The sequence below is a fragment of the Molossus molossus genome, unplaced genomic scaffold, assembly GCF_014108415.1.
Source record: "Molossus molossus isolate mMolMol1 unplaced genomic scaffold, mMolMol1.p scaffold_m16_p_6, whole genome shotgun sequence".
In the NCBI taxonomy this organism is placed as follows: Eukaryota; Metazoa; Chordata; class Mammalia; order Chiroptera; family Molossidae; genus Molossus; species Molossus molossus.
Window position 1 is genome coordinate 83,577,084 of NW_023425399.1, and position 22,951 is coordinate 83,600,034.

At 38.0% G+C, this 22,951-nt stretch overlaps 1 protein-coding gene across 1 annotated transcript in view; it reads left to right on the forward strand.

Annotated features, from left to right (window-relative positions):
* The window catches only part of DSG4 (desmoglein 4), a 32,457-nt gene extending 21,181 nt beyond the window's left edge, over positions 1-11,276 (forward strand). The window contains exons 12-16 of the mRNA XM_036245958.1: positions 669-974; positions 3,791-3,930; positions 4,067-4,130; positions 7,799-8,007; positions 10,518-11,276. Of these exons, the coding sequence (XP_036101851.1) occupies positions 669-974; positions 3,791-3,930; positions 4,067-4,130; positions 7,799-8,007; positions 10,518-11,276 (1,478 nt within the window). The remainder of the gene's footprint in view (positions 1-668; positions 975-3,790; positions 3,931-4,066; positions 4,131-7,798; positions 8,008-10,517) is intronic.
* Positions 11,277-22,951: the final 11,675 nt, after the last annotated feature.

The window sequence follows — 22,951 nt, forward strand, 5'->3', positions numbered from 1 at the left end:
CCTGTGCCACTGCTTTATTCAGTACTTACTTTGTGCCCAGGCTGAGTTTTGGTTGAACTAGGTGGTTTATCATATAACTAACTGAAAGTAATAAACAGTAATTATCATTATTGAGTGTTATGGATTAATCAATTACTATTCATGATTTAGGTGTAAATTTAATCATCTTTAAACTTTCTTGGGTTGATAATTTCAACCAATACTTCAACAACAGTTTCTATAAAAAACTCAATAGGCAATAATAGCACAAAGAATTAGAAAAATAATAGTTATTGGAATAATTTTAAATGAAAGGGCAATGATTTTGAGTAAGAGATAAATAACAAATTTAGGGAGGATATTTGTAGATTATAATCCTAAATAGAAGACTTCCAATATTTCTTTTTAGTTCAATACTCTTCATTTATTGGACAAATGTTTATTGAGTTCATATTATAGGCCAAGTATTATTGCTCAAGAAATAAGCAGCAGGGACCCTGTCTTCTTTGTAGAAATAACAATCCAGCAGGAAGAAATCTTGAACAATTAATTATAAATGTGTTTGTTTTTTTTGTTTTTAGAGAGAGCTCTATGACTAAGGGACCAGGCCCTAAGTTAGTCTTGAGTATAAGAAAGGGTCACCCCCAAGTGATTTTAATTTGTTTTCTCTTTCCTCTCTTGTCTTTCAGCTACCTCCGCAATCCTGACGGCTAAGCAGCCTTTATTAGCTGGAACTTACCAAATCCCAATCCTAGTGAAGGACAGCTACAACAGGGCATGTGAACTGCCGCAGATGGTTACATTAAACACTTGTGATTGTGACAACAGCCACAAGTGCTTCTACTCTACCACCCCAGGCATCTTTACTGGGGATGGCAGCTCAGTTACCAATGACATATATGGGTCTGTCCCCGGCGACCGCATTGAGGGTTCAAATGTTGGTCTGGGACCAGCAGGAATTGGCATGATCATTCTGGGCCTCTTACTACTGCTTTGTAAGTACTGGGTGAGATCCCTTTTTTCAACAGTTTTTCAAAGTAAAAATGTAACCAGGCTTACCGAGAGGCTAGATTCATTTGGCCATTCCTTTTTGGTATCTATAGCAATTATTGTGGAAATCTGGAAATAAACAGTGGGACTGGGAAGGGCATGTATTTGTTCAATAATGCTAACTAAAATGGTCTAGAATGAGTGAGGGTCATAAAGATGAGAAACTCATGCAAATTCTAAGTGTAACATAGTAGAGCATAAAGTAAATCTTATAATGAAAACTTCAGCAGAGTACTTTCAGAGCAGAGAGGCAGAAGCAATGAAATCCATGTGGGAAGGTTGGGGAAGTCTTTCTGGTGGGAATGGCCTTGAGCCAGGCCCTAAAAAGCTGAGGATTTTCTTAGAAGGAGGATGGTGTATGGGGGAAATCTTAACCAAAATCTAGGACAAAGGAACAGTACAAACATCAACAGGAAGAGGGATTGAAGGGCACAGCACACTCAGAAGGTGGAGAAGCTAAAAGGTAGGCTGGGAGCCATGCAGGAACATTCATGACTGGCCAAACGTTCATGGCTGCCGTCCACAGGCAATGAGGAATCAGTGAGGACTTGTAGACTCCGGTGACCTGATCACTCCATTGTAGTAGGAAGCAGGGAGAAGAGACTAGAGAGGATAATTAGCCTCTGGGCTCTGGATGAGTGTCTAAACCAGGACCACAGTCATGGAAATGGCGAAGTCACTAAGCAAAAGTTTCAAAAAGGGTCCTCCTTCTGCCCATACCATTTCTTAAAACATATAGATCCTTAGAGGAGAAATTCGTCATGTGTTTTAAGTGGCCCTTGCAACACTTAGATTTTGTGGAGGTCAAAAATTGGATTCTAAAATTAAAGATGACTAAATTCTTCAAACTATAATATTAATATGTTTTAATGGATGAATACAAGTTAAAGCATTATTATTTTGAGGTATTAAAAATAACAACTGACTTTGGGGTAGGCTTTTTTTCTTTTTTTGTTTAATCCCCACCGAGGACATTTTTTCATTTTTTGTTCAGATAGAGTGGGAAGGAGAGAGAGAGAGAGAGACAGAGAGACAGACAGAGAGAGAGAGAAACATTGATGTGAAAGGGACACATTGAGTGGCTGCCACCCGCACGACCAACCAGGGCCGGGGACAAACTGCAACCGAGGCCTGCACCCTTAGTGGGAACTGAACCCGGGTCTCTCTGGACCAAAGGCTGATGCTCTAACCACAGAGTAAAACCGGCCAGGGTAGGCTTTTTTTCTTAATATGATCTGAATTTCAAGGCTATCCAGAAATCATGACTGAATCTCATAATAACATTAGAGACAGTTGCCCAGGATGTGACTTTACAGTAACTGAGCAGAGGTGTCTACTTACCTTTAAGCCAGTAGTTTGTTGTTGTTTTTTAATCCTCACCCAAGGATATTTTTCTGTTGATCTTTAGACAACGTGGAAGAGAGGGAGGGAGACAGAGAGAAACATCGATTTGAGAGAGACACATTGATTGGTTGCTTTTTGCACCACCCCGACCAGGAATCAAACTTGCAACCCAGGTACATGCCCTTGACCAGGAATCAAACCCAAGACCCTTCAGTCTGCAGGCTGACTCTCTAACCGCTGAGCCAAACCAGCCAGGGCAAGCCAGTAGTTCTTAACCCTAGCTGCACAGTAGAATTACTTGGAGGTCTATAAAAATCACTCATGCCCAAACGGGACTATTCAAGATGACATCCAAGTTTCACCACGTTTAAGCCCTCTAGTAGAGCTCATGTGCAGTTAGGGATTGAAACCCAAAATCAGCTGCCATTTCCAGCAGGAGGCCCAAGGTCAATTGCAGGGGGGAGGGCAAGGTAATGATGGGGGAAAGGATCCTAGCCCAAACCTTACATTACCAAACCTTACATTACATTACATTGAGTGTATTCTAGAATCTTAGCAAACTTGTGTCTTTATTTATGGACTAGAGTATAGAATTCAGGTGACTTGTTTCATTATATTTTATAGATATCTTGATAAATATAAACATCTCCATTAAGTTTAGTGGATAATATTTGATTGATTCATTTTAAGTGTAAATATAATAAGGGTTGAAGAAGGGTCCTATCTCTAGGTTCAATAACTGAATACTGTATCCAATTCTCTTGTTAACATGCATTGATGATGTGTTTAACTTTTAGGTGTGTACATGGTGTTTAGTCATATGAGTTTGTGTATATTGGTTTCCACGTGGGTACAGCAAATATATCAGTATCAACACAGATGGTCTATGTATATATATATACACACATATCTAGGAACCTGCACATATACACATGTCTGTGGAGGTACATAAATATTTATTCATGTGTGTACACATATATACATAGGCTTACAAATATATATACATACACAGATGATTATAGGTGAATCAATACACTATATATATGTGCATGCATTTATGGGGAAATAGATATCATAAAATTTGATTTGAATCCTGTATCTGCAACCATCCAGTTCAGGAATCTTGGACTAGATAAAAGACAGGACCTTGTTTTCCTGATATGTCAGTAAAGAACCCAGATTACATGACTCCAAACTCCCTTCATTACAGCTCTAATAGTCTATGTGATTTGGTGGTTTTGTAGTTATAAACACGGATATGTATAATCAATCCTTCAGGAGAAAAAATGCTTTCTTACATTTGTATTTATCCCTCTGGTTTTCTATACACCACCACATTTTCCTAAAAACAATACACTCAGTGACTTCCTAAATTGAGCAGTAGGTGTTAACTCTTCCTTTCCACTTTCCTGGGCAGTGGCACCACTCTTGCTGCTCATGTGTTGCTGCAAACGAAGGCAGCCAGAAGGCCTGGGGACACGGTTCGCTCCTGTGCCGGAGGGGGGAGAAGGAGTGATTCAGTCTTGGAGGATAGAAGGGGCCCATCCCGAGGACAGGGTGAGTGCGTTGTCACTTTCCAGAGAAGTATGGGGTCTCGATGGAAATTGAGCATGTCTTGAAAATTATACAGCTACCAAAAATAAAAAGATGTCAAATTTAAATGTTTACTCTAAAACATTTATTTTCTTTTCAGGATGTGTCAAATATATGTGTTCCAATAACAGCTTCTAATACCCAGGATCGTATGGATTCCTCTGGTCAGTGGACACCAAAATGTTTTTCTTTTTATTTATTTTCTTTTATTTTTTTTATCTTTATTGTTGAATGTATTACAGATGTTCCTCATTTTCCCCCCATTGACCCCCTCCTGCCTTTTCCCACACTGTTGTCTATGTCCATTGGTTATGCATATAAGTTCTCTGGTTTATTTCTTCCCACCCCCCAACCCCCTTCTCTTTGAGGTTGGTCAGTCTAGCAACCAATTTGTTCTTCTTAATCCCTTCACTTTTTTCACCAATTTCCCCAACCCCCCTCCCATCTGGCAACCAACAAAATGTTCTCTGTATCTATGAGAATGTTTCTGCTCTGCTTGTTCATTTTGTTTGTAGATTCCATTGTCGATAGATATGTACTCATTTCCATTTTGTTTGTTCATATATTTTATCTTTTTCTTCAAGAAGACCCTTCAACATTTCATATAATAATGGTTTGGTGGTGATAAACTCCTTTAGCTTTTCCTTATCTGGGAAACTCTTTATATGGCCATTGATTCTAAATTTCAGCTTTGCAGGATAGAGTACTCTTGGTTGTAGGTTCCTGCTTTTCATCACTCTGAATATTTCTTGCCACTCCCTTCTGGCCTGCAAAGTTTCTTTTGAGAAATCAGCTGACAGTCTTATGGGAACGCCCTTCAAGGTAACTAACTGCTTTTCTCTTGTTGCTTTTAAGATTCTCTATTTGTCTTGAACCTTTTGCATTTTGATGATGATGTGTCTTGGTGTGAGCCTCTTGGGGTTCATCTTGTTTGGGACTCTCTATGCTTCCTGGACTTGTATGTCTGTTTCCTTCACCAAGTAAGGGAAGTTTTCTGCCATTATTGTTTCAAATAGGTTTTTGATTTCTTGTTCTCTCTCTTCTCCTTCTGGCACCCCCAAGATGCGAATGTTGGCATTCTTGAAGTTGTTCCAGAGGGTCCTTACACTGTCCTCATTTTTTGGATTCTTTTTTCTTTTTGCTGTTCTGATTAGGTGTTTTTCGCTTCCTTATATTCCAAATCGATGATTTGCTTCTTGGCTTTACCTACTCTACTATTGAATCTGTGTAAATTATTCTCTATTTCAGTTAGTGCCTCCTTCATTTCTAACTGTGCATCCTTCATTTCTGACTCATTTTTTATTATGCTCTTATGGCCCTCGGTAAGTTCGCTGAGGTTCTCACTAAGTTCATTGAGCATCCTTATAAGCAGTATTTTGAACTCAGCATCTGTTAGGTTGCTTATCTCCATTTTGCTTAGTTCTTTTCCTGGAGATTTTTTCTGTTCTTTCATCTGGGACTTGTTTCTTTGTCTCCTCCTCATTATGGCTGCCTTCCTTTGTTTGTTTCTATGTATTACTTAACATGGGATATGGGGCTAGCTGAGACCAGATGCTGCTTGTTTGAAAGAATTTAGGAAAACCTGAAGTAGGATCCAAGACAGGCTAATCCTATGGTAAAACAACTGGCAACAGCTTGGGTGGGCCTGAAAGTTGGGTGGGGTGGGGCCTCAGGGAATCACAAGGGCGGGGCAACCAGTAGGAGCCAGGTATGGCAGCTGTCTGCTGCCCCAGGGAAGGGCTCACCAAAGGAACAAAGGCCTCTGACAGCACGTCTGTCCCGGAGAAAGCCCCCTCTCCAGCCCTTGCTCCAATGTCAAACAGCTCAGTTCTTCCCTGTGTGTCTCTGGCACCCCTTGAGCTTCCTCCCCTCCAAGCTTAGAGGGAGTGAGTCTAATATGTCTGTGCGCAGGCCCCTTAGAGGAGCTGCCTCGGGGTCCAGCCTCCTCAGCCTCCCTGAGCCTCAGTTCCACTGATTTTTCCAGCCAGAAGTTATGGGGACTTCTCTTCCTGGCACTGGAACCCTGAGCGGGGCACCTGGTGCCAGATTGGGACCCCCTCAGTCCTCAGAGAGGACCTTCCCAGCTGAAGTATCCTCCTGATTTTTATGCGCCACACGTGGGGGTGGGACTAACCTTTTGCACCTCCGCTCCTCCGCCTTCGCCCCTCCTACCAGTCTCAATGTGGGTGCTTTTTAATTTTGTAATTGTAGGACTTCCATTCAGCTTGATTTCAGGTGGTTTTGAATGATGGTTGTTCTGTAGTTTAGTAGTAACTTTGATATGGTTGTGGGAGGATGCGATACCGCATTTACCTACGCCGCCATCTTGACTGGAAGTCCCTTCTTTTCAAAATTTGCAAAATTATTCAACCAGATAAACCTCATGTATAAATACCTATAGAAAAACAGTATAGCCCTGGCCGGTTTTGCTCAGCAGTTAGAGCATTGACCTGCGGTCCAGAGAGACCCGGGTTCAGTTCCCGCTAAGGGCACGTACCTCGGTTGCAATTTGTCCCCGGCCCTGGTTGGTCGTGCGGGTGGCAACCACTCGATGTGTCTCTTTCATGTCGATGCTTCTCTCTCCATCCTACTCTGTCTGAATAAAATATGGAAAAAAAAAGAAAAACAGCACAGGTGTTCATCTCCTTATATGATACTACATGACAAGGAAAGTTGCATGTTAGAAGTGGCCACCTTAGTTTTCTATCTTCAGTTATAGGCAGTGAAGTATGACAGCAATTAAAGTGTAAACTTTGGAAACAGAATGCATGGGTATGATTCCCAGATCTGCCTTACAAAAATAAGTCCCTGGACAAAACATATAATCTCTCTGGGCCTCAATTTTCTTAACATTGGAATTCAGTTTTTGATAGCACCAACAAAGTTTGTTGCTGTGAGGAGTGTATATATATATATATATATATATATATATTACACATATTGTATATACATATATTACATATGTAAAATAAAATATTATATATGTGATATATGTATATATGCATGTGTGTATCATAAAATATATATTACAATAGCATCTGGTACAGAGTAAGTGCTATTGTAGCCATTATTTATAATAGAGGCTGTTAAAAAACAAAAAGAAAAAATCAGCAAATATGTTCTTTAAACTGAAGAGCTTTTCTTAAATTCACACATGCATTTGCCTCACCAGTCCTATACTCCCTAACTTACCAGGCCCATGCACACCTAAGACTACTGAAAAGGACCCAGCTATTAGGCAAAGGATTGAACAAAGTAGAGAGGTTGTCCAGTTCTAGAGCAGACATGAGATTTCTCCGAGGTGGCTCCTTAGTAACCCAATCCAGACTCTGGATCCAAAGAGCCTAGGAGAGTGTACACTCCCGTGAAAGCCAGCTCCCCATCCAGTACCACAGTGAATGAGGACCACGTGTTCCAGTTTCTGCAGACACATCACTGGCTTTGCTTTGAAAGGTTCTGGAGTGGATGCAAACCTTCTCAGATGGATCAGGGCAGCTTGCCAGAGGCAGCATTAGAAGGAACTGGTACAGGCACAGAGGCCTCACTTCTCTTGGCTAGTTCTACACTTTATAGTCTAGAGACAAGTTCTACACCTTTAAGTCTAGGGGCAAAGTCTGAGCAAATGGGAGAAGGCCCAGTCATGAACTTGGCCCCTCTGTACCTGCTTTTATCAGCAGGTCTAGAGATGGTGGTTGTGATACAAATCTCTCCTTGCCTCGTGCTGCTGTTGTGTGGGGATCATGGTGCACATCAGACAATGTTGGCAGTGGTTTACTTGGACACACAATGCAGACTACTCAAGCGCTGTTACATGAACACCCTCTCCTTACAGAAATCTACACTAACACCTACGCGGGTGGAGGTACAGTTGAAGGCGGCGTTTCAGGAGTGGAACTCAACACAGGTCTTGAAACAGCTGCTGGCACGGCAGCTGGAGCAGCAGTGGGGACACTGAGGAGGAGGAGTTCAACAATAGGAACCCAGAGGGAATATGCAGACGCCGGCGTGAACACAGCATTCTTGGACAGCTATTTCTCTGAGGTAATTCCCCTGCAGTTACACATAAAATAGTCCTGAGACTGAACCATAATAATAACAAAGGCAGTAGGCTCTTCTGAAATATGTTCAGATATTCTTAACTTTATCCCAATCCAGAATAAAATTTAAAAATGTTACTTCTCCTTAAAATGCAGAAAGTCAATTTGGGGAAGCATTTCACGTTTAAGGACGGAACATATTTAATAGCATCAGAAAGGCTAGCATCTCTCTTCTGTCTCCACTTCCCTGTTTCCACGTTTCTGTCTTCTGTTTCCTTATGGTTTTCCCAATTTGTTTCCCCTGGCAACCACAAAGCAGCAAGATCCTGATCAAGAAAAGAAAATGTGTATTTATGTCTCCTCTTTATGACCTCCTACCTGCTCTGCAGGTGCCTCCAAGAGAAAGGAGGAAAATCAATAAAAGCCAGGAATGGGGAAAGGAAAGACTGGTAACACAAGAACAGAGCATCACTGAGACTTGATAGTGGATCAGGGCTAGAACACAGGTCTCCTAATCTCTACCCAGGGCCTCACTCACCAAGTGTCCTTGACTTAGAGAAGGGATCAGGGGTCTATGAGCATTGCACAGGGTAAGCTCCTTGGACACTGGATTGGCCAACAGGGTAGCTAGCATACAGGGTAAATACATCCTCTTGTGAATTCCTATTTAGTCTGTTTATTTCACTTATTTAGCAATCCATTTTATCTCATATTTCAACTAGCCTGTTTTACTCTCCATATGATAACACATCAATTTCACCACTGCTCTTAACAAAAAATGGAAAGGGTGCTGTTGTAATTGTAAGCAATATCTTTACAAATACTATTGTTGCAGACTGTGCATGAATAGTATCAATTATTTAAATGTGTGATCTATACTACAATGTACATTCCACAAATGGGAACAGAGAAATGATATTTAACCAATCATTCATAAAAATCTTATTAACATTAAAGGAGCACCCTAGCTGGTTTGGCTCAGCAGTTAGAGCATCAACCTATGGACTGGAGGGTTGAGGGTTTGATTCCCAGTCAAGGGCACATACCTAAATTGTAGGTTCAATCCTTGGCCCTGGTCAGGGTTGATGCGCCTCTCTCACATCAATATTTCTCTCTCTCTTTCTCTCTCTTTCCCTCACTCCCTTCCACTCTATATGAAAATCAGTGGAAAAATATCCTCAGGTGAGGATTAACAAAAAGAATATATTAAAGGGACTTTACCATTAACATCAAATTGCACTGGGCATTTTTTCCTATGGTTACAATTGGTGCTTTATAGGACAAATAAAAGCAAAATGCATTCTCTTTTCTCTATGGACACTAAGATCATCCTTTCCCAAACATTTTAGCTCTACACCTAAAAAATGGCTCTAGATTTCAGAGTTCAGGAGACTTAGCCTCTCCCTCTGCCTGAAGCCTCTGAGGAGCAAAGCCAATGCTTCACTCCACCCCAACAGCACCAACCACCCAACAGCTAACTCATGCCCCATGCTACAGGAGTCTCTTCTCACCGACCTGTCATTTAAAATATTAAACAGCAAAATTTTAAGGTAATCCTACTCGCATTAGGATTGACTTCAAGACCTAAAATCATCTACCATCTATCTAATGGTAGAATTTAGACTCTGGTACAGACCAGAGGGAAAGCAGCATGATGTAGTATAAAAAGGATAGTTGGACTTGGTGTTGTAGTCTACAGTTACTTGGGTTTGGAGCATGCCATTCTCTCTCTCTGGGCCTTAGGTATCCTTGTTTATAAAATAAAGAGGGGGTCAGATTATATCAGGTGATTCAGATGGTGCTGGGCAGCCCCTATGGGATTTTATGGAACCACCAAAGGTCATAGCAGGTGAGAGAAAGGAGAAGAGAATGGCAGGTCTCTGCTCCCACCCCACCCGCTCAAACAGAAGAGTTCCACTTTCATGGATCCTACTTGTTGGGCTCCTATCTAGAATGTCACCTAAAGGGCCTGTCATTAAAAATAAAAATCACAGTAGATCACCTCATAGTGCCTTCCTCCTGCTAACCTAACTCCAGAGACACCCAGTTCTTTTTACTCAGGCCACAGAAACTTCACTGAACATTCTGATATAAGTCTCTAAAGCTTAGAGATATTTTCATCTTTATACTTGTTTTTATTCTAAGTTGATCAAATATCTCTTCTTAAATAATATTTTGAACATAACTCAATATACTTTATTATTTCTTGATCACCTCAGAAACAAGACTACATATATAAAAGGTTAACATACTCTCTTTGATTTATAACCTGAATGAAATATAGAAAAGATTACTTATTAGCTTTCAAATAGGAGAAATACACATTTATCCAAGTTGTATGCACCATTAGTGTATAGTGAATTCCTTTAAAATCCAATTATTTAGAAAGACAGCAAAGACTCACTGTTTTTCTAGGTTCGTTGCATAACATCTTCTTAAATCAGATGCCTCTAAGGCACTGATTATTTTAAGGGAAAAGAGACTTCTAATTTCCTATTTTTCTTCTAATTTTAGAAAGCATATGCTTATGCAGATGAAGATGAAGGTCGACCAGCAAACGACTGCTTGCTCATTTATGACCATGAGGGAGTAGGGTCACCTGTGGGCTCGATTGGTTGTTGCAGTTGGATTGTGGATGATTTAGATGAAAACTACATGGAAACTTTAGATCCAAAATTTAGAACTCTTGCTGAAATCTGCTTAGACACAGAAATCGAACCATTTCCTTCACACCAAACCTGTATACCTATCAGTACTGATCTTCCTTTGCTTGGGCCTAATTACTTTGTTAATGAATCTTCAGGAATGACTCTCTCAGAAGCTGAATTCCAGGCAGAAATGGCAATGCCTGAACCCATGATCCATGGAGATATTGTAGTGACTGAGACTTATACCACTACTGACCAGTGTATGCAACCCACTACAATTGTTTTTGATCCTCAGCTTGCACCCAGTGTTGTGGTAACAGAAACAGTCATGACACCTGTCTATGATGTTCAAGGGAATATTTGTGTACCTGCTGAGTTAGCCAACGCACAGAATGTGATCTACACTGAGAGAGTACTATCTAGTCCTGGTATGTCTGACATGAGGAATAGTAGCATGACTGATGGTTGCATGGGACCTGTGATGGGTGGCAGCATTTTAGTAGGGCCAGAAATTCAAATGATGAGCCCAGATATTCACATAAGCCAAACCATTGGTTCCACATCTCCGATGACATCTCGACATAGAGTAACACGATATAGTAACATACATTACTCCCAACAGTAAGTGCTTTATGGTCAGTATTCCTTGTACCTTGTAATCACCAACACAGTCATCAAAGGTGTAAAATGTACTATATTTAACATTGTCATAGTCAACAAATATTCAAATTTTTAAAATTTAATGATATTTGTTGATTATATCTATTTTGGGGGGTAAATATGGCTGAGAATTTTAGATAAGCCTTTTTTAATTCTTTCTGATTTTAAATAATATGCCAAAACAACTTGAAAAAATGTGTTATATCCTTTGATAGTATCTAATAAAGAGAACATACTTCATAAGGCAAATGTTATAGGTCTTCAGGTCTGGAGAACTGGTCATGTAAACCAAGATGCCCTTGTCCTTGGAGATTGCAAAAGAAGTCTTGTCTGCATTCACCAGACATATGTATCTTTAGAGAATTATCTCTACTAAATATTTTAATTGAAAAAGTGAATGAAATGTACATTTCTGAAGGGAAATTGAAAAGGAAGATGGAGCATTTATCAGTAGAAAAATAAAGTCATTCGTCTCTTCGAATGGTTTCTCAAGATACGAACTATTTAGGGCATATTTAATATAATGCAAGGAAAGAGTCTGCCAGTTAAAAGCATCACTAAAAATGGTCTATCAAAAAGAATCATATATATATATATATATTTATAGATATAGATATGCATCTATGTCTATATATTTATACACAAATCATTATGGGTTAGTTGTTGCACTGTATTGATTTATATCATTAACTGTAAATTAATTTAGAATAGTGAAAACAAAATAGGACAACACTACAGTAGAAACAGTTCTTAGGGGAAGTAGTAGAGTTTTTCCCCCTCACAGAGAATTTTTCCCCTACTCTTGCTATTTATGTTGAAAGACCATGCATAATATGACTTAATAAGTATCACTGACCTAAGTCATAGAGTTTTTATTTGGCAACCAGATCATCTCCAAAATCATCTCTGTAAGTATGTATATATTCAACAACATTTACTTAGAAGCTGCTATGTGGTTAGTGCTGGTCTTGGCTCTGTGAATCTATAGAAGACAGACAGACATACTTCCAGTCTTCATAGAACTTCTAGCTCATATCTAGACTTAAAATAAAACTCTGGAGATACAGGCTTGAATTCCTACCAAGAATAATTAGTAAAATATTTAGAGTATTACCAAGTTCTGTTTTTCCTTTTAACACTGTTACTTTTATTGAACGAGTGAAATGGAAATGCATGCATAGAGTGCTTATTTTCAGTGTGCTTAGAGCTGGCTTGAGAAAAAGAAACTCTAGTGGGATAGTTTTATTTAATTCTGTAAAATATGTAAACTATATAGTAGTAACTATAATACGACTCATAAGATCATGTAAATGAAATAGACCTATTTTCAGGGATTTATTCCTGAAAATAAATAATATTAGTGCTTCTTTCTTTATAAATAAAACTATTGTAGAATTTGGGATGTCTCACATATATTCTTGCCCAATTCTCTCATTATACAGAAAAGGAAATTAGAACTAGAGACATTTTAAGTGATCACAACTAGCTAGTTGTGGTACCAAACTTGAACCCATCACTCAGTTACTCTGGCCAGTGTGCCTTTTAATACTATAACTTCACCAGACATGGGGAGGATCTAATTTGGCCTGTTGTTTGGTCTTTCCTATTTTCTACTTGAAGGAAAATGTATCCCTCAAAAAAATAAAATAGGTTGTGTGAGGTTTAAGTGTAGAATGGCTAAAACAGTATAACGCCAGGAAACATGTAAATAATGTTTTCTAATCATTTCCAAATTAAATGTATTGCCAGTCATTACAGCCATTCCTTACTTGACTTATTCACAGCCAATATTCTGCTATATTTCATTACTGTGTAATTTGATGAAATCCGTAGGATAGCCACAGAGCATTGTTGCCATGTTCATTTTAACACTTGGTCATAAACCAGCCATGAAGTACCTTGTATCATTCAGTCCTGTGGCATTGCCTGGTGTGACTATTTCTTGACGTTTTCATTCTATTAGGCCAGTAAGTCCAAGAATTGTGAAACAATTAGCAAATAATTAAATGCAAGGAACTAATTGGATTAAAACTAAAAATTAGATTTGAGAAATTATGAATAAAATAGTGTTAAGCATTTAACTGACAGATTAAATTAAAATTAGGTAAAACCATTTGTGAGAAGGGCAAGAAAATTTTTCTGTGAACTTTGAATGCCTTCCTTCACACAATCCATGGAAGCAAGACCAGACCATTTTATTTTTTCTCAGCGTTATCAATGAGGAGGAACTCCTCCATCCTTCCAAGATTGTCAGTATCATTTATATGTGAGGCTAGCTGCTGAAAATGGTGTATGTTTAAAACATCATCTCAAACAAGCACAATTTCCCCTTCACTGCTTAAGAGTTAGGGTATTGATTTATGTAGGAGATAAAGGTGATATAGCACTTACATTAGAGTTTAAAAATAAACCCAGAAGCCCAGGAAATGAGATTTAATAAATAAATATAACAGAATATAGAGTCATATCTCCTGCCCTGCATATTTACTTGAGTGGATAGCATTATTAAATGAAGAAATAGGTTGTCTTAGGAAAGTTTTATCAGGTGTAGGGAAAGAAAGACTATAGGAAAACAGATATTTATAAACTTGTTTCATAAAAAAATTATTTTAAAAAATTCCATTTTCGATTAGATGTTTCTAATTGAAATGTATTACCAATGTAATAATGTTTTATATATTTCTTCAATAAAAAATATATGACCAGAAAAATATGTTTTGCTTTCTCTTTGGTCCATATACAACTGTACATTAAGAAAAATGTTCCCTACTGTGTTCTAGTGAATATCATTTTTATCATTATAAATGTATAATACAGGAGCATAGATTCATTTATAAATTAAAATTCAGAATAATTTATTTGTCAACAATAGAATTTCTCAATATAATCATTTTATTAGTAAATGCTCACTGTTAACTAACAAACCAATTGAATAATCTCCAGATACTATTCTAGATGTCATGTAAATTATAGAATTATATAACATCTCTTCTCCTTGGATTTAAATTCAACAGAATTATTACTACTGTTCCTGTATCAGAGGCACTGATTTCTGTTGAAATAATGAAAGAATAATTCATTTCAATTAAGGAAACTGAGGAAGGCTTTTGATCTGAGCTAGGCCAAATAAAACTTTGTCTAACAGGGATTCCAAGAGTTATAAAAAAAAAAAAAAAAAAAAAACTATGGGGACATATTCAGAGAATATCAAATAGTCAAATTTAATTTTTAATTAAAAATAAATATTTTTAAATGCCTGAAACGAATTAGCGATTATAAAATTATTACATAGTCATTTTATATGATGCTTACTATATTAATTACTCAAAATATATTATCCTATTGAATTCTCAAAAACACTATGTGGTATGACTTACACCAATGTTATAGAGGAAGACACTAAGGGAAATTGATATTTTTATGCTAGAGCTTGAGTAGCAGAGTTAAAATTCATACTCCAGACAGCCTAACTTCAAAAATCTTATTTCTACTTACCAAATTTTTAAAATTTAATTATGGAAGGTGTCAGAGGCAGATGGTAGAGGATCTCAAATCCCATTAGGGGTGTGAATTTAACTTGGTAGAAAATGAGGACCCAGTGAAATTTCTGTGCTAGTGAATGGCTAGGTCCTACTTCACAAAACCACACTGGGGCAGCCCTCAGGAGTCCACATGATAGTTGATGTACTGTTGACACCAGGACACAGAATCACCACCACAGCTGGTCACTAAGGCAGAAAACCCAGGATGGTGGGCAGGGCCTTCTGAAAAGCCAACATTCCACGGTGAGCTCTCTGCCCCAAAGCCTGGAAGATCCTCTAAATCACCACTGAGATGAGCAGGTCCACGTTATGTTGTCCAAAATGACTCCAATCAATCATTCTATCTGCAAAGTATTTGTACACTGAATTCCCTTGACCTTTTTTTATTACTTTAGGTAAGGTCTGTGGACTATTCACAGTTTCTAGAATAGGGCATGCTTTCTCTAACTCTGTCTCTCTGCCCTACTCTGGTTCCTTAATCTGGAACCCTCTTCACTCTTCTCATCTATTGAACTTTTTCCTGCTCATCCTTCAACACTCCCCTCAAACTTTGCCACTTCCTGGGAGCATTTCTTGATATGTTTTCCATATCCTCAACCTGCTTGCTTGGCTAGGTCTCCTTTCATCCCACTATTAACACACTATTTTAACACACCTTGACAGTCTGTGAGCATCTGAGATAAAGACAATACTTTTCTCACTTCTATATTGCCAGTGTAGTAGAGTGTCTAGAACATAGCATGTACTCTTTAATTGTAGAAGTGAAGAATATAGTCCAACTCTCTCAGGCACCTAAAAGGAAGTATCTGCAGTTCAACAGAGTTGCCTCTAGAGAGCAGCCCTTTGAACGATCCCTGAGAAGCTTGTGTAAATGCCACATTTAGCAAAATAATAATAATAATAATAATAATAATGCAAGTGCATAATTCATGGAAACGACTGCATTTCAGGAGAAATTTACCTTTTGCAAAAAAACTAATAAAACAAAATTATTAAAAACAACTTCACATCCTGTAGAAAGAAACTATAGTATAGCTAAATAAATTCTAAAATGTTACAGAGAAAGTGATTTTATGTAGAATAAATACTTTAGAAGAAAATGAAAATTTCTGAAAATTTAAGAAAGAATGCTGATAATAAGATTACCTTCTATTCTAGCCACTGATTGGTTGATAGTTTTTTATTATTTTCCAAAGCTTTTGTATTTCTTATAAATAACAAACATATCATATAGCAGGAGGCAGCCTAGAGTTTTATAGTAAGATAAAAGTTCTTTACTATTTTATAATAATATATTTCTCAAAACAACCATAAAAATCAAATAAATGAACCTTAAACATTACACTTACATGTTACATGGATAGAAAGAAATCATTCCCAGAAAGCCAACACTTTTATCACTAAATATGTTACAAATTTTACATTTTTATTGAATGTTGCATTGTGTAAATGATTTTAAACATGTACTAAATATTAAATATAAATAATCAAAATTGATTTGCTAAAACAATTTCTTTAAATTCTATTTCAGCTTATTTAAAATAACAGGAAATCTGAAGAAACTGAATTCATACTGGGAGAGAATTACTGCAGGGCATTTGCCAGTGTTTTTGTGGATTATTAAGAAAGTTAAAAACAAAACAAAAATTAAATGTCTTATCATTTTAAAAAATAATGAGAAAAAGGAAATAAAACCATTCCAATAATTATACAAATAAATTCTGTGTTACAGATAAAGATAGCAGTTGTCTTGTACTGAACTGTTGGCAGGCAGATGTCAAGTGCTAGCATGAAGTGCCTGTTCATGAGCTCAGATGTAGGCTGAATTGTGCATAAGAAAGGCAATGTAAGGGCACATATATACAATGTGAATAAAGTAAGTTGAATATAAGTGGAAAATTAAAATTAAGGACTACCTGTAGTTATTGTTATTGACATAAAAGATGAACTCTAAGCATTAAAATTGTTTTCTTAAAAAAAGGACCATACTTTGTTTGGAAAGTCATAGTTTCTCTGTGATTAGTAAGATGACTGAGTTAAAGGTAAGAAAGATGTTGAATGTACACTTAATAGGGAGGAGGTGAATATGTGTGGTGAGTGATGGTGAGGTGTTAGTACAAAAGTCACAGCATGAACATGTGATCAGCATAAATATTGGTTGACTTGGAATTTTTTGTTATGGGTTTAACAGGGAGGCACTAACTGGGTGGGGACTTTGGTATCAGTGAGGCATAAGCCACCAGGTATGGGAAACATAAAACTAGATAGGGGTAAAGAGAGAAGAATAAAAAAATACATATTATTCTGTGCCAAACATTATGTTAAGTACTTTTCAAACATTTTCTCACTTAGTCTACCTTTGGATCTTTCTTTATAGATGAAGAAGTTAGAAAAAAATGATATGATAACTACTGTGACCTAATTCTGAAGCTCATTCATGCCTTAAATATATTTTGAGCACTTCACTAGTTACTTGTGAGATAAGTGCCAGGAACAGAGAGGTGAGCAAAGGTCCTTGTCATCAAGAATCTCACATCAGATGCAGGAAGAAGTAAAGAGTTAAAATAAGTATGACAAATGGTTACATAAGGAGAATGAGAGAGAGGGCATGGGAGAAGAGAAGGAGCCTCAACCATGTGGAGTTGGAAAAGTTTTCTCAGAAGAAATGACCTTTGGCTGAGTATAGAAGGCCCACAGGAAATACACAGATGAAGAAATGAGAAGGACATTCTAGGCCAACAAAACAGAATGGGAGAAAGGAAGAGAAACAGGGAACATGGACAAAGAGATTGGATCCTTTTGAAAACTGGAAGTATCAGATTTCAAAATGGCAGCAGAGTGAATGGAAGCTACAAAGACCATGTCGCAGGACCAAACTGGAATTACAATTAAAATAAAGACAAATCGTCAGGAAAAAGCAACAGAAAAGCAGCTAGAGAGGACCCATATAACCAAGGACAGGAAAAAGAACACTGAATCAAGCCTCGTACGTCTGAGGAAGCACAAAAGGGCAGGCTGGGAACCGACAAACAGCAACTGTTTTAGCCATGAGCAACACCCTTGGGGTTAAAATTCCAAGCTTCTCCACAGCACAGAGGGCTGGGACAGAGCACTAAAGTAGCTACAGCCACTCACCTTGGGCTATGGGAGGGGGAGGGCAAACTGAACTGGAACTGTGTGGGGACACTCGGGATCCAGAAGGTGTTGAGAGTTTTTGCTAAGTCACAGCCACACAAGACAGTGTTCATCTTGCTCAGGAAGCTCTGAGGAGAAACAGCAGCCCCTCCCTCAGAGATTTAATCCCACCCAGGTGGGCCAGAGAAATGCAAATTGAGATTCATTAACAATGAGCATCTGCCCCACCCTCTGGAAATTCTCTTACACTGAACACCTGAGGGAGTTTTTCATGCAGCTGAGGGCTATAACCTGAGGCTCATCAAGTAACTGAAACTAATAGCCTCCAGGCAAAAAGCTAGAAAAATAACTAAAACTTTCCTGGTCTTGCAAATCTACCCAGGAAAGTAAGATTTGATGGTGATGTTTCATGTGGGTCCTCCCACACTCATCAAAACCCAGTAAAGTGAGCCACAAACAGCAGAATACCAACACCCATAGGGAAATTTGGCAGTCTCCAAAGCCCACTGAGATAGCCAAAATGTTGAAACAAAGTAACAAATCCAAAATAAAAGAACAAAAGACCTCTACTGAAGAAGAGATATAGGAAATGCAGTTAAACAAATTAACAGAGCTAAAATTCAGAGCCATGATCTTGAGAAAGCTCAACATCATGAATAAGGACATCAACACCATGAGTAAAAACATAGAAACATTGAAAATCAACCAAATAGAAATTAAAAACCACCAAGAAGAAATGAAGAATGACATAACAGAAATAAAGAACTCATTGGAAGGACTAAACAGCAGAGTAGAGGAAGCTGAGGACCAGATCAGTGAATTAGAAGACAGGGTAGAAAAAAATCAATCAATCAGAAAACCAAAATGAAAAAAAAAAAAAAATTAAAAAACAGGAAGACAGCTTAAGAGAACTGGGGGACAACTGGAAATGTAATAATATTTGCATGATAGGAGTCCTCAAAGAAGAAGAAAATGAGCCAGGGTTAGACAATATATTTGAAGAAATAGTGACAGAAAACTTCCCTAATTTGGTGAAGGATGAAGGCATTCAAGGTCAAGAACCAAAGAGAGCCCCAAGTAAGAAGAACCTAAACAAGCCCACACCAAGACACATAATAATTAAAATGCCAAAAATTAGAGATGCGAAAATGGCGGCACAATAAATGAAGCTACACAGACGATCTCCCAGGTCCAAAAGGGAATTACAACTAAAATAAAGACAAATCATGAAAAAAAAAAAAAAAAAACAGAAAAGCAGCGGGACGGGACCATATAACCAGGGACAATGGTAGGATCTGCGGAGGCATGAGAGGGTGACAGGCTGGGAGCCCATGGACAGCAGCAGTCTTAGCTGTGAGCAGGGCCCTCAGGGATAAAAGACCAAGCCTGCTCTACAGATCAGAGGACCAGAACAGAGCACTGGATTGGCTAAAGCCACTCACCTAGGGCTCCAGCAGAGGGAAGGCAGACTGCACTGGAACTATGTGGGGACAGCCAGGATTTGGAGGGCGCTCAGAGTTTTTGGTGAGTCACGGCCACAAAGGATGGTGGCCAGCTTGCTCCTTCCCAGAACTCTGAGGAAAAGCAGCAGACCCTCCCTCGAAGATTCAGCCCCTTATAGGTCAGGCAAAGAAATGCAAATTGAGGCTCATTAACAACAGCATCTGTCCCATGCTCTAGAAATCTTCTTACAAAAAACACCAGGGCTACATTCCAAGGTGCTGAGTAACTGAGACTAATAGCATCCAGGCAAAAAGCTAGGGGATAACTGAATGTATACTGGGCTTGTGAATTTACCCAGGGAAGTAATACTTGACAGTGGTGTTTAACATAGGCCCACCCACACTCATACAAACCCAGTAGGGGTGGCACAAACAGCAGAACACCAACACCCACAGGGAAAATCTGACAGGCTCCAAAACCCACTGAGATAGCCAAAATGATGTAACAAAGAAACAAATCCCAAATGAAAGAACAAGAGAACTCTATCGAAGATGAGATCAATGAAATGCAGTTAAGCAAATTATCAGAGGTAGAGTTCAGAGCCATGATCTTGAGGAAGCTCAACAGCATGAGTAAGGACATCAACACCATTAGTAAAGACGTAGAATATTGAAAACCAACCAAGTGGAAATGGAGAATGACAGCAGAAATAAAGACCACATTGGAAGGACTAACCAGCAGAGTAGAGAAAGCTGAAGACCAGATCAGTGAATTAGGAGACAGGGTAGAAAAATCAACCAATCAGAAAACCAAAAAGAAAAAAACAATTAAAAAACAGGAAGATAGCTTAGGAGAACTGTGGGACAGCTGGAAACGTAATAACATTCGCATCATAGGAGTCCCAAAAGAAGAAGAAAATGGGCAAGGGTTAGAGAATATATTTGAAGAAACAGTGACAGAAAACTTTCCTAACTTGGTGAAGAAAGAAGGCATTCAAGTTCAAGAAGCACAGAAAGCCCCAAGTAAAAAGAACCCAACAATCCTACACCAAGACACATATAATTAAAATGCCAAAAATTAAAGACAAAGAAAGAATCCTAAAGGCAGCAAGAGATAAGCAACAGGTTATCTACAAAGAAACCCCCATAAGGCTCTCATCTGACTTCTCAACATAAACACGGCAGCCCAGAATAAAATGGAATAAAGTAATCAAGGTCATGAAAAACAAGGATCTGAATCCAAGACTACTCTATTCAGCAAGGCTATCATTCAAAATAGAAGGTCAAATAAAGAGCTTCCCAGACAAAAAAAAAAAAAAAAAAGGCTAAGGGAATATATTAGCACCGAACAATCACTACAAGATATGTTAAAAGGACTGCTGTAAGTAGTAGAAGAAATAGGAAGAAAAATGTAGCCACACTAAACAAAAATGGCAATAAATAAATACATATCAATAATTATCTTAAATGTAAATGGTTTGATTATTTTGATAAAAAGATACAGAGTAGCTGACTGGATAAGAGTAGCATGACTCATATATATGTTGTTTACAAAAGACCCACCTCACAACAAAAGACTCACATAGGTTGAAAGTGAAGGGATGGAGAAAAATATTCCAAGCAAACAAAAAGAAAAATAAAGTTGGGGTAGCAATACTCATATCTGATAAAATAGATTAAAAAATGAAGGCCATAACTAGAGACAGAGAAGGTCACTACATAATATTGAAAGGATTTATCCAACAGGAAGATATAATCTTGGTAAACACATATGCATACAATATAGGAGCACAAAAATATATTAAAAATCTTCTGGAGGACTTCAAAGGAGAAATCAACAGCAAGACAATCATAGCAGGAGACTTCACCACCCCGCTTACATCACGGGATAGATCATCTAGACAAAAAATTAGCAAGGAAACAGACTCTAAATGAAGCACTAGACCAAAAGGATGTAATAGATATCTACAAAGAAATACAGGCCAAAATAACAGAATTCACATTCTTCTCAAGTGTACATGGGACATTCTGAAAGATAGACCACATGTTAGGACACAAACTAAGGCTCTACAAGTTCAAGAAGATTGAAATCATATCAAGCATCTTCTCAGATCACAATGGCATGAAACTAGAAATCAATTGCAACAAAAACATGCAAAGACACTGGAACACATGGAGGCTAAATAGCATGTTATTAAACAAAAATGGGATACCAAGGAGATCAAGGAAGAAATTAAAAACTTTCTGAAAACCAATGAAAATGAACATACAACAATACAAAATCTATGGGATTCAGCAAAAGCAGTCCTGAGAGCAAAGTTCATAGCATTACAGGCCTACCTCAAGAAACAAAAAAAAATTTCTAATAGCTATCTAACCTCACACCTTAAAGAACTAGAAAGCAAACAAAAAGAAAACCCCTGAGCAAGTAGAAGGAAGGAAAGAGTAAAGATTAGAATAAAAATAAATGACATAGAGACCAAAAAAAAAAAAAACAACAATTCAAAGGATCAATAAAACAAAGAGCTGGCTTTTTGAAAAGATAAACAAGATTGATGGACCCTTAGCTAGAATCACCAAGAAACAAAGATGGAGAACCCAAATACACAAAATCAGAAATGAAACAGGAGTAGTAACAACTGACACCACAGAAATACAAAGGATCGTTAACAAATACTATGAACAATTATACGGCAACAAATTCAACAATCTAAGCGAAATGGACAAAATTCTAGAAACACAGAGTCTCCCAAAACTGGACCGGGAAAAGATAGAAAACTTGAATAGACCAAAAACAATGAAAAAAATTGAAGAAGTAATCAAGGCTCTCCCATCAAACAAAAGCTCAGGCCTGGGGGGATTCACAGGGGCGTTTTACCGAACATTCAAAGAAGAAATAACACCCATTCTTCTAAAAAAATTCAAAAAGTTCAAGAAGAAAGAAGACTTCCAAACTCGTTTTATGAGGCCAGCATAATTCTAATTCCAAAACCAGAAAAAGACACTACAAAGAAAGAAAACTACAGGCCAATATCCCGATGAACATAGATGCCAAAAAATTAGCAAAGCAGAACCAGCAATATATCAAAAAAATTACTCACCATGACAAAGTGGGATTTATCCCAGGGATGCAAGGCTGGTACAATATTTGCAAATCAATAAATGTGATACACCGCATAAATAAAATGAAGACTAAAAACCACATAATCATATCAATAGATGCTGAAAAAGTGTTTCACAAAATCCAGCATCCATTTCTGATAAAAACACTCAGCAATGTGGGAATAGAGGGATCATATCTCGACATAATAAAAACCATATATGAAAGACCTACAGCCAACATCATACTCAATGGGCAGAAACTAAAAGCATTTCCCTTAAGAACAGGAACAAGACAGGGGTGCCCACTTTCAACACTCTTAATTAACATAGTAATGGAAGTCTTAGCCACAGCAAACAGACAGAAAGAAAAAAATAAGAGGGATCAAAATTGGAAAGGAGGAAGTGAAACTGTCATTATT